The 13,423-nt window shown below is 41.3% G+C and overlaps 1 protein-coding gene across 2 annotated transcripts in view; it reads left to right on the forward strand.

Annotated features, from left to right (window-relative positions):
• The window catches only part of LOC122792322 (nuclear receptor coactivator 7-like), a 1,388,015-nt gene that overhangs the window by 664,385 nt on the left and 710,207 nt on the right, over positions 1-13,423 (forward strand). For both annotated transcript variants that reach the window (XM_044060116.1, XM_044060117.1), the window contains one exon: positions 5,798-5,871. In XM_044060116.1, the coding sequence (XP_043916051.1) occupies positions 5,798-5,871 (74 nt within the window). The remainder of the gene's footprint in view (positions 1-5,797; positions 5,872-13,423) is intronic.

Raw genomic sequence — 13,423 nt, forward strand, 5'->3', positions numbered from 1 at the left:
CCACTTCAAATGCATACGTCTCTATTTTACTTGAAAATATTTCCACTGACACCCCTCCTGGATCTGACAACATAAACCCCTGATTCATACATCACTGCAAACAGCATCTATGTCTTCCTCTCACTCACATATATAATCTGTGCTGCCCCCCCTACTGACTCCTGTATGCTTACCCCTACCCCCTTAATAATCAAAGCTGCAGAGATCACCCCAGCCTTACCTGGTTACTCATCCTGTCATACATTCAGACGCCAAACTGTGGACAGCAAAGCCAAAGGAGGTGGAATTTCAATATGAAGGCTGATCAAACAGTATGATGCACAGGAGACACTCCAGGTGCAGTTAACCATTGACAAGACACCTATTCAAATCATAGCTAGCTTTAGGCCCCCAAATTTAACTCAGGATACCCACTCCACCTATCTGGATCTCTTTGAATCTATCAAGATTCAACCCTTTACCCTGATACTAGGTGACTTTAACTACCCAACCATAGATTGGAAAAACTACTCATGCCAGAATGCAAATGCCCAGAGATTCCTTGATTTTATCAATGCAAATGCCTTGGAGCAGCTAGTTGATACCCCCACAAGAGGTGATAATATCTTGGACTTGGTATTAACCAACATGAGTAAGCACTGCAGCACCCCTACAGTATCATCCTCCCCGGTAAGATCTGACCATAAAGCGGTCACTTTTGAAGTCAGCATCTCCCCTGATCCCCTCTAGCTAGGGTCAAACAAAAAAACTTCTCCAAAGCTGATTACAACCTCCTGAGGGATGGTATAAACAGCTTCACAGCCCCCTCTCCCTCTGTTGGAACTGGCACCAATGTCCATATCTACAACAAAGTACTATACGAGCATTTATACAGATGCATGGAATCAGAAATACCTGACAGGGCAAAATCATCCTTCCCAAGGAAGAGTAAACCTGTCTGGTGAACATCTGCAATAAATAAACTATATAACAAAAGGACAAAATTTCTGTCAAAGACCAAGAAGGAGCAGGTGCCCAATTGGAAGCAATCTCTCCTTAGCCTGAACAAGAATATAAGAGCACTAAAATCCTCTAAAGCCAACTTCAAGTCCAAATTGGCCACATCTACTAGAGACAATCATAAGGCCTTCTTCACATATGTCTGTAATCTCAAAGCAAGCACCCAGATCTGTTCAGAACTGATGGTCAAGGGCACCACATACACAAATGCTTAGGACATAGCCAACCTACTGGCTGAGAGATTCAGTGAAAACTTCAACCCTCTGTCCCCCCATCAGTAAATCAGGACATCCCCAGTACCAGCCCCCCTTATCTCTAGGGAACAGGTCATCACTGCCCTCTCAAAGGCAAAAAATACAGCCTCCATGGGACCCCATAACATCCCAGGCTGCATCCTACATGAACTCAGGCATGAACTTGCAGCACCATTAGGCACCCTATTCAACTAAAGTCTGATTACCAACTTTATCCCATCTGAGTGGAGGAGAGCCACTGTCATCCCTTTACACAAAGGTGGAGCATCCTCCGATCCAGGAAATTATAGACCCATCAGCATAACTAGCTTGATTTGCAAGGCCATGGAAAGGATTATCATGGACCTCATTAACAGAGGCATTGGCAACCTCCAAACACTCGACCCCACACTGTTTGGCTTTGTCAAGGGGAAGTCATGTCTGTTAAATCTGGTCAACTTCTTTGAGACAGTCACCAAAGCCATGGTTGAGGGGAAGACAGTGCACACAGCCTACCTTGACCTGGCCAAGTCCTTCAACACTATTCCCCCCTCAGGCATAGTAGGCAAACTCTGTCAACTAGGTGTCAATCCATATGTTTTCAAATGGGTAGCAAGCTGGCACACTGATAGAACCCACCTAATCAAAATGGGGGAAGCCACCTCAAGCAGTAAACCCGTAATGAGCGGCATACCCCAGGGATCAGTCTTGGGGCCTCTATTGTTCAGGATATACTTCTCTAAGGTGCAGGCGAAACCAGTGGGCTATGGCTGACCAAGTGTGCAGATGACTGCAAGGTGGGTGTGGTCATTAATTCCCCAAGTGATGTTGATGTCTTCCAAGAGGGTCTCACCCAAACAAATGACTGGTGCCAGAAACATGGCCTCAGGCTGAATGCCAAAAAATGCATCATCATCCCCTTTGGGGTGAGTGACGTCCCCACATATTATCACATTAATAACAATGTCCTATGCACGCAGTCAGTCATGAAGGTTTTGGGCACACAAGTTGATGGCAACCTGACGTTTGACCACCGTGTTGTTTCCATTGTATGGAAAGCTTTCTATATGGCGCACCTCATAAGTAAGGATATCTCATCCAGGGACAAGGAGGTCATAACATCCCTGTATTCTTCCCTTATAAGGCCAATTATTGAGTACAACACCCCTTTCGGCATGTACCTCGCAAAACACATGCAGCAGCTGGAGAGACCACAAGGGCTCCTCACCAGAAGAATCCAGGACCTCAAACATCTACCCTACACAGATAGGCTAAAAGCCCTGTCGCTCTACTCAGTTTCATACAGGCTCCTCAGAGGTGACCTCTGTCTGGCATACAAAGCAATCTCAGAAACCACCTTGATGGGACTGCTGCATATCTGCAAGTCAAGCTCCACTTGAGTAACCTGCACGCTTGACCTAAACCTGGTCTGTGACATCAATAGGACTTGTTGGATGGACAGATTTGTGTCTCAGAGACTCCCCCATCAGTGGAATAGATTCCCGCTCCACGTCAAGCAGAGTACCTTGTTATCCCTTCTCAAGTGCAAACTGGATGGAAAACAGAAAATACACCCCGTGGGATTCTACATGTGTCCCTGCTGGACAGGGGCTTTGGGTGCCTACTTGTCTAAACATGGGCTAAACTCTTGGCTAGGCTTATAAAGGCCTCAAGGCAAATAGCCTAGTAACTTCCTATGATCCTATAAAGTTTTGCAGAAAGCAACTCTTTGCAAGAGCGTTGGTGATCTTCATTGCCCCTTTTTGGCCCAGACAAGTTTATTTCCCCTTCCTGTAGCCTCATCTAAAACACCTTTCTAGGGTCCTGGACCTAGTTTCAGATCTGATATCCTATCATTGGATCAGCCTCTCCTGAATCTAAACTGCCTCAAGTTGACAGCTTGGTTCCTCCAATTCTAGTGATGGTCAGAGATCACAAACTTTCTAAGGGAGTTGTGCATATTATTTCCTCTTCTCAAAAACCTTCTACCAGAAAAATGTCCAGTAGCAAGTGTTGAAGATTTTCTGTCCATGTTTTTCTAAGAGGCTAGATCCTTTCTCATCTCCTTTAGATGCTGATTTAGATATTTTAGCTGTTTTTTTCACTCTGGTTCTAGCTAGTTTACCATTAAAGTTCAGCTGGCAACCATGTCAGGCTTTCATGTTGGACATGGCTAACTTCTGATTACTTCTGTAAGACTGTCCAAAGCCTTTTTGAAGGGGTTCTTTTTGTTCAGGCCCCCAGTGAGGAGTCTTATTCTTCCATGGGATTTTTCCCCTTCTTCTGTGAGCATTGACTCCTTTCATCCCTCTGCCAACTTTGATCTAAACATTCTCTCATGGAAGACACTGTTTCTGGTTGCAGTAACCTCAGCCAGAAGAGTTCCAGAAATTCAGTCTTTGTCATGAATGACCATGTTTGTTCCATCCATCTCAACCATGCCTCTGCCATCCCCCTGCAAAATTGTCATTGCTAGTTGTGGCTCCAGGATGTCCTTCCAGACCATTTCAAAGTCTTTTATGAGACCCACAGGTGCGTTCCTTGTTTTTCCTGGAGGGGATCCTGTTGATATGAATCTTCTATGTTTTGGCAAACTTGATCTGAGGAGAATTAGATGTGCACGGCATTATAGGAGAGGAAGTGGAGCTTTGAAGCTGAAGATTCTGAGAAGAGGCTTCAGATATGATCAGATCCAATGTACCTACACGTTGCGATGGATGGAAGAAGACAGCACAGATCTAGTGTTATGGGGGAAGGTTTGGCATAGTGGCTAGAATCTTTATCTCACAGTTAAAAGGTCCAGAGTTTTATTCTGACCTCTGGCTGTTAGCTAGGCTTGTAATATTCTGCAGACTGATAGCCTAGTATTAACCTCTGAACCTATAAGAGATCTTTTAGTTAGGATGGTGAGACACCTCCTCAAAAAGGCCAGTCAGTAGTGGAGTCCCTCAAGGCTCTGTGCTGGGCCCGCTCCTCTTTGGCATCTACTTCTCAGAAGTCAGGGGTAACATCAAAGGCCTCTGGCTGACCAAGTTTGCAGATGATTGCAAACTGGGAGTAGTCTGAGAATCCTCTCAAGACACTAAAATCTTACAAGAGTATTTAACACAGACAAATGACTGACGCTAAAGCCACGGCTTAAAATACAGTGCCAAGAAATGTATTGTAGTACCTTTTGGGAAGTCAGCCACCCCAGGAAACTACATCATCAATAAAACACCTCTAAGTGTTGACCCACTAGTCAAGAATCTGGGAACACATGTACACAGTAACCTGGCCTTTGACCAGCATGTATCCGACGTCCTAAGGGAATCTTTCTATGTTGCTCAACTTTTAAGTAAGTGCATGGTATCTAGATCCAGGGAAGTCATTGTACTACTGTACTCAGCTGTCATCAGACCCATCACTGAGTATAATGGCCCCTTCAGTATGTACCTGACCACACACATACAGCAACTGGAACATCTCCAAAGGTTCCTTACAAAAAGAATGCAGTACATAAACACAATCTACTATGTGGATCACGTCAAATTCCTATCTCTATACTCAGGTCTCCTACAGACTACTGAGAGGTGAACTATGCCTGGTGTACAGGGCATCCCTGAACCCCACTCTGATTAACCTTTTGCACATCCACAAAACAAACAGCATCAGAACTACTAGATGTAAAAACCTAAATTTTTCTTGCAACATAAGTAGAACTTGCTGGAGAGCTAGATATGTATCTCAGAGAATTCCCTTTCTCTGGAAAAGGCTCCCCATCCATATGAAACAAAGTCCTTCCCTAACCCTATTTAAGTATAACTTGGGCCATTAAATGGGAAATTGAAAATTTTCCCCTGATCTGGCGCCTACATCTCTTATGGACAGAGGCAGTCAGTAACCAACAATCACCTCTATATAAACATCTAAAACATGTAACTTGTAGGACACATTTAGGTTGCACAGCTAGGCTTATAAAGGCCCTGGCAGTTGTTAGTCTAGTATACACATGTGAACCTATGTAAGTACATAAATTTTGTGTTTTTCTGAGTACTGATGGCCAGCTTATTAAAGGATAACAAATTCCATAATAATTTGAAGTCTGTAATAGTTCTTATGAGAAATGAGATATTTTTATGGGAGTTTGTGAGTGATATATCATCGACATATAGGAGCAAATTCAGTTGCTACAGATCTGTGGGAATGTTATTGATAAATAAAGAGTAGATTATAGTAGAGGGCCAAGGACAGAGCCTTGAGGTACACTCTTAAACAGTGTTTCGGTAGAGGAGAGGTTTTGGCAAGAGGAAAAAATAAAGGTTTTGTTAGATTATCTTTAAACTATGTACATTAATTGTCAAAAGATCCATTGGATTTGAGTTTAAGTTGTAGTAAATTACCAAAAGCTTTTTTTAATCAAGAATTATTGCTCCACTGAGAAGGCCATGTTTGTTTCAAGTCTGAGATAATTTGCTCTTTAATAGACTGCATTGTGATGTAATTGTTGAAATGTCATACTGTTAAGGATATTTAACAAATGCAAGGTGCCATTTTCTAAAGCTCATGTTCAACTTTAATCCTAGATTGTACTGAAATGGAAGAGAAAAAAGTGAAGAAACTCAGTCTGGAACAACCTCCAGGCACAATGGAATACATTGTAAGCATATATAAACAAATGGTTTATTGATGCATTACTCATGTTGAAGAGGAGACATTCCTTAATGAATTTGCAGTACACAGTACTTGAAAAGACATGTATATTATCTGCAGCAATTAGACTAATATGTGAGTACCTCAGAAGACATTTTTTTTTGTTATCCACTGTAAACAGACTGAAAGATAATCACTAGTGGATGTAATGTATAGAAGAGGATGTAAAGCCGCTGGAAGTCTGGCTGATTTTCTCACTGTATTTTAACAAAATGGTATTCAATTACCTGTTTTCAACAACTTCCATGCTAAAAATGTGTGCTCAAGTTACCCACATTTCAGGTGTGTGTGCGTGTGTGCGTGTGTGCGTGTGTGCGTGTGTGTGTGTGTGTGTGTGTGTGTGTGTTTGTGTGTAGGGGGTGGGTTACCTCTTTTTCCCTAAGGTTGCATGATTTTAGAGTTAGTATATTTAGAAATGAGAGCATGAGGCATACAATCCTCCAAATGTGCATTTTTAATTTATTTTTGTTAAAGCCAATGATGTGTGAGTATATATTTTCATTCATTGTAGATTCAATGGATGTGGGTTTGATGGCAAAGAGCCAAGCTATCTGTAGTCTACCTACCCTGAAGTCTCTCTTAAGCAAGCACTGTACTAAAAATTTCCAATGGAGAGTCTAGTAAAGTTACATTAAACCAAACTTGAAAATGATTATAGTGGTCATTGTTTAGTCCTGATAAACACAGATATCAGACTAACATGTTTAACCAAATTAGGAGCTACTTTGTGAAAACAATGTGTATTATGGACAAATGTGAAAATATTTCCAAGGTGTCTACAATAAACTCATTACTAAGCCTAAACAGGAAGCATATGCACGTTTTGTGAATAGGGGCAAAATGTACTTAAAATTTTTTAATAGGCACAAAGCCCCTTATCATTAGGAGGGACCAGGGGCATGCCTCACCAGAAAATATCATGAAAGTTTGAAGTGACACTGTACATTCTAGCAATTTTTAGCATGTGAGACAGGAAAATAAGGTTTGTTCTGCCATTTCAAGGAACTGGAATTATTTTATGGGCATCTTAGTCAAATACTTGCCTTGCACATTAAAGTTTCTACTGTTTCATTGCAAGTGCAAGCTTTTACAAATGTAAATGTGTTATGTGCCACTGTGTGATAATCCAGAGGCTCTGATTTTTTTTTCCACACTCCACTTTTATGTTAATCAGGAAAACATGGGTGTGGGTATCAATTAATAAAAATGACACTTCAAAACAAAGGTATATATTACAATGATGAATTACACTGGTTTGTCCCACAGACACTGTATCACCAGCAAAATCTATAGGAGCTACTATAGATATCTACTAGTTCATCTCACCTTGGAGAATCTTGATAACATCACCAGTGTGTGATAAAGTTAACAGATCTAGGGCATAGTCAGAAGTAAATAGTGCACATAGTGCATAGAACTACTTGAATTAGTGCAGGGACACACAGGGAGTGAGTGATTCACACAACTGTAGAGTGACTGTGCTGCCAGAGGAATAGTACAAGTACGCACTGTATGCCAATGACAGCATAATGACATGCAAATGAGTGTTAACATGTTAATGAAAGCTGTTACATAGACAAATGACAAAATCAAATATGGCAAAGTTATTCAGAAATATATACAATTACAACAACAAGCCACGATGATCATCTTTTCTGAATGCCAGTATTTTCCAGTGTATAGGGGTCCACTTGCATTAAGATGCTAGTACCAGCATCAACATTTTATACAGCAACATATTTTAGTGGCTGCCATGAGAGCTGTATCCACAGTGTTGTAGATAGTCAGCCTCCATGTCACATCAGTGGCTAACATACCATCTCCTCCATGACCAGGACAGTGTCTGCCACTACCATGTGGATGGAGACACCATATAGGAGGTAGCAGACATTGCCGAACTCATAAGGAATCAATGAGAATGCACAAACTCTTTCTTATTGGATGCAAAGGTTTGTGTGCCAGCAATCATCCTTGCTACAAATTTTCAGCATCCAAAAGGAAACACTTCAGAAATTTTTGCAAAGGTCACTTGTAACCTATTTTCCTGTGGTAGTGGGGGCCATTGAGTGCACCCACATTGCTATCAAGATCCCACCTGCTCTACTTGTTGTCTAGTATCTCCTCTAGAATGACTTCTACTCCATCAACTGCCAGGTGGTGTGCACTGTACAAGGTATTATGTACAGTGTGTTTGTGTACTATCCAGACAGTTCCCATGATTCGCATATCTGGCATATGTATGACCTATACCAGTATTTTACGCAGGGTGCCTTTTCACAGTCATGCATGTGATAGATGCACACATTGCTTCCCACAGAGTCTTTGATATGCTGGTCCCAAGAACATAGGCAGGAACTACTCAATATGGTGTCCATTGTTGTGCATTGCAGATGATGCAGAATACACACTGGAACTTTATCTGATGCCCCGCATCTGTGGCCTCAAGACCATAATAGAGATAATATGTAACACTGCACTGTTGCATTCACAGAACATTCTTGAATGTGTGTTTATACTTCTGAAGACTCATTATTACCGCCTCGATACATCTGGTGGTACCTGTAGCAAGCTATTTGTGGTCTGTGCTGTGCTGCACAAATATGGTGCTATGACAGCAGTTACAATATAAGGACATCATAGGACTGCCAGACATACCTGCTACATCAGGGGAGAAGGAACTGGATCAGGTGCTGTCAGGTGAACTGGTTGCAGTGGTTCCCTATATGAGGCAGAGTTGGGTGAAATATATTGTAGCACTGGTAAAGAAGCATCATCCGCACTACCTCTGTAGGCCATGACCATGACAACACAAAATAAAACTGATGAATGCAATAGCACATCCAGGCTATGTTACCATCAGACGTTACCAAACCCACACAGGCCAAAGGGGTGGACTGGATGCAGCCTTCATCATTTGAACAGGTGGGCTTAGGCACAGTGATAGAGAACAGCAATGCTTATATAGCTGGAAGGGTCATGAGCACTTGATGTGGTAGGAAGCTGAAGGATAGAAGCAGGATCACATCTTCCAGTGACTGGATGGAGCTGCTGGCATCAGGCATTCTTTTGATCTGTTGTGCTGGAGCATCATATATAAATATATATATATATATATATATATATATATATATATATATATATATATATATATATATATATATATATATATTATATATATATATATATATATATATATATATATATATATATATATATATATATATATAATATGGCATAATATGGTTCCCCTTTACAATCCCGAAATACTGAAAGCTCGAATTTCAGTATCTCGGGACCGTAAAGGTGAAAATGTAAAATCTCAAAAGTGCATAAGTGCGAATTTGAATAGCTCAAATCCATGCTTATGCAGTGTAGCAATGGGATGGGAAGTGTTTGGCCAGGATGCTTTATGGAAGTGAAGGTAAGTGAGTGTATGTGAGTTTTATTGTACATTGTGCGTGTGGGTTAGGGTAGGGAGGTTGTGTTTGTGTATGTGTGATGTGTGTGTGTGTGTGTGTGTGTGTGTGTGTGTGTGTGTGTGTGTGTGTGTGTGTGTGTGTGTGTGTGTGTGTGTGTATGTGTGTGTGCGAGGGAGTGTGGAATGTCTGCATGTGAGTGATGCATTTCTTAAGTGTTAGTGAGATCTCTGAGTTGGTATATGTAGTGTAGGATTGTGTAGTTTGTGTGTTGTGGGTTGAATGGTGTGCGTGTTGTGTGGTGTATGGTTTGTGAATGTTCAGGGTTTCAGTTTTTCGGGATTATGGGCTGTTCGACTTTATAGTTTCGACATACTGAAATTCGTGCTTTCAGTATCTCGAGATTATAAAGGGGAGCCACATATATATATATATATATATATATATATATATATATATAAATAAATATATATATATATATATATGTGTGTGTGTGTGTGTGTGTGTGTGTGTGTGTGTGTCTATTTTTTTTTTATATAGGACAGGGGTAGGTATTGAAGATTTGACCTACACCTTCTTTTTGCTTGACTGAGGGCAGGCATATTCAGAGTGTGTGACTTTCTTCTGTCATTAATCTGGTTCATATGGGGAATAGTATTAGAACTGTTTTGCAGTTCTTCTTTTCATCCTGACCCTTCACTCCTTTTAGGCTCCCAGAAGACGCGGGCAAATACTGAGGGTAGCTACCACCTTAATCTTCCAGCCCCCACCCTTGTGTTCTGCAAGGAGGTATCAGATTTTGAATGCATGCTTTTTTTCTTGTTCCCCATCAATGGACCCTATATTGGTTTAGTGTGAATTGCTAGGTAGACTGTCCATATCCAATTTGACCTTTTTAATGTCTTCTGGCCTGACGTGAGATTAGAAGGTACTGCATTTCTGATGACTTGTTGCCGTATTATCAGTATCTCAAAGACTGGTGAAGTCTTCTGATCTTCTACTTGGTTTTATTCAGCTGGAAATTTGACAGTCCAGCATGCTTATGTTACAAGAGGTTTATCAACACCAGTCATATAATTCTCAGATAGGTTCATAGACTCATAGGTGTGTACTAGGCTAACAACCACTAGGGCTCTTAAAAGCCTAGCCATGCAATTCAAATGTGACCCACAAAGTTCATTTGTATTAGATTTATAGGGGTGATTTACTGATTGCCTCTGTCCATCAGAGACATAATAGCTATACCAGAAGTAAATTTACGATTGCCCAGCCATTGGTCCAAGTTGCATTTAAATGGAGCTGGGGAGGAGCTCTGCTTGACATGAATGGGGAGCCTGTTCCATAGAACAGAAATTCTCTGAGAAACATATTTGTCTCTCTGATATGTCCTATTTATGTTGTACGCAAAATGTAGTTCTTTTAATCTAGTAGTTCCAGTGCTGTTTGTTTTGTGGATGTGCAAAAGGTTCATCAAAACAGGATCCAGGGATGCCTTGTATACTAGGTAAAGATCACCTCTCAGAAGTCTGTATGGTACTGAGTAAAGAGACAGGGGTTTGAGGTGATCAGCATAGGACATTATGTTTACTCCCCATATTCTTTCTGTAAAGAAACTTTGTGGATGTTCCAATTACTGTATGTGTCTCATCAGGTAAATACCGAAGGGGGCATTATACTCTATGATGGACCTGATGAGGGCCGAGTACAGGGGTATCATGACCTCTTTGGACCTAGATGCCATGCTCTTGCTTAGAAGATGAGCACCATAGATTTTGTTAGTACCTTGAACACATGTTGGTCAAAGGTTAGGTCACTTTCTACATGAGTTTCCAGAACCCTGACTAGTGAATCAACATTTAAGGGTGTTTTATTGATGACAGAGTTACCCAGGGTGGCAGATTTCCCAAAATGTACTATAATACATTTTTTTTGTACTGAGTTTTAAGTCATAGCTTTTGACACCAAGATTCTGCCTGTACTTGACCATCCTGAAGGGTATCCTTGTCTTGGAGGGATTCAGTGACTGCTCCCTGTTTGCAATCAACTGTGAATTTGGTCAGTCAGAGGCCGTTGACATTGGCTTTGACCTCCAAGAGGGAGATACCAAAGAGGAATAGGCCTAGCACAGAGCCCTGATGGACTCCACTGGTGACCAGCCTCTTTGTAGAGGTGGCCTCACCGATTGCAACCACCTGGGTTCTATCAGTGAGCCAGTTAGCTGTCCATCTTGTTTTAAAGGGGGTTATACCTAGTTCTGTAAGTTTGTTGCCAAAGCCCCAGTGCGGTATTGTGCTGAATGCCTTAGCCAGATCTAGGTAGGTAGTATGCACCATTTTCTCCTCATCCATTGTCTTAGTGACCTTTTCAAAGAAATCCACCAGATTTAGTAAGTATGACCTTCGTCTGACAAAGCCGAACTGGTGTGGATCCAGTGTATAAGGTCTCCCATGTCCTTCTTGATAATTTCCATGTTAATTCTTTTCATGACTTTGCAAATCAGACTTGTCAGACTAATGGGTCTGTGGTTTCCAGGATCTGATGAGAGTCCTCCCTTATGAGGGTGGATTACTGTTGCAGTCCTCCATTCACTTTGCACAAAGCCTCTTTTAAGACTGTAGTTAAATAATTATTCTGGGGTTCTGATAAGTCATATTTTAGACTATTCAGGAGGTATCCTGGGCTGTTATCAGAGCCCATTGAGGCTATATTATTGGCTTTAGCAAGTGCAGCCAGTACATGCTCCCTAGTTATAGAAGGAGTGGTTATGTTTGAGGGTATTATTGGGTGAATGGTTGGGGTGAGAGGGGGTAAAGTTGGAACTGAATTTGTCCACTAACAGGTTTGCTATAACACCAGGCTTGATGAATGTAGCACCATTAACTACCAGTTCAGCACATAGCTGTGTGCTGCCCTTGAGGTTTCTGACATAGCAGTAGAAGGCCTTATGGTTAACTTTCACCTGGGAGGATACCTTAACTGCAAAGTTGGCTCTGCTTGACCTAATTAGCTAATTAGCCTAATATATCTATATATATATCTATGAACTTATGAACCTATTTACCTTGATGAGTGAGTTTTATTTTTATTGGAATTACCCTTCCTAATTTTTGCCATAATTTTTTTTCCTTTTGTTGTATATCCTGTTTAATATTGGATGCCACCAGGGTGGTTTGTTTCTGGGGCTAGTTCTGGGCTTACTTGTGGTAGGTACAGCAGCCTGTATGCAGCCATTAACATGGTTGTACAGAGTTTCTGAGTGCAATTCAGCATAGGCTGGTGTATTTTCAGGGTTTGGAGGGGCATTAAATTTTGGCAAACCATCATTTTATAACAGGTAATTTGCCATGGAATAGTTCCTAATTGCTTCTGGTTTTAATGGGATTATATAGTTGATTTTGAAGGAGACAGTTTTATGATTGGACCTTACCAGGGAGGGTGGGACATTGAGGGGTGCAGCATTCTCCCATATTTGTGACCACAAGGTCCAGTACATTTGGAGCCTCTAGTGGGTGTATTCACTGTTTCGTCAAGGGTGTATTTGTATTTATGAAGTCCAGAAATCTCTGTGCCTGTAGATTTGAAGCCATGTAGGATTCCCAGTCTATAGAGGGGTAATTAAAGTCTTCCATAAGTAGGGTGTTAGGTTGAATGCTATGTGTCTCCAGTAGGTCCAAGCATGCATTGTGAACTGTTACAACGTGGATGATAATTTATAGCTGTCTAGGATATGGTACTAGATTTTGTCTATGGTGATATGCATGTGGAGGAATCCTGTTTTACCACCCTAGAGGTATGCTTGTTATTGATATGTATTGTGACACCTCCACCTTTAGTCCTTGCCTGTGCAGCTATTGGTCTAAAAGTGTGGAAGGCAATGAAACACTGCAGCGCCTGGGTACTCTCTGCTTTTTTAAACCGTGTCTTGGTAACTGCACAGATGCTTATATTTTAGAGTGTGAGGAGGACTTGGAGGGAGTGCAGTTTTTTATTTAGGCTCCTGGCATTGAGAAGTAACACCTTAAGGTTTTGTTGAGTTGATTTTGCTATTTCAATAGGTTTGTAAATTTGGCATTGCCTAAAACA

The sequence above is a fragment of the Protopterus annectens genome, chromosome 1.part2 (genome assembly GCF_019279795.1).
Source record: "Protopterus annectens isolate FY-2018-M chromosome 1.part2, PAN1.0, whole genome shotgun sequence".
In the NCBI taxonomy this organism is placed as follows: domain Eukaryota; kingdom Metazoa; phylum Chordata; order Ceratodontiformes; family Protopteridae; genus Protopterus; species Protopterus annectens.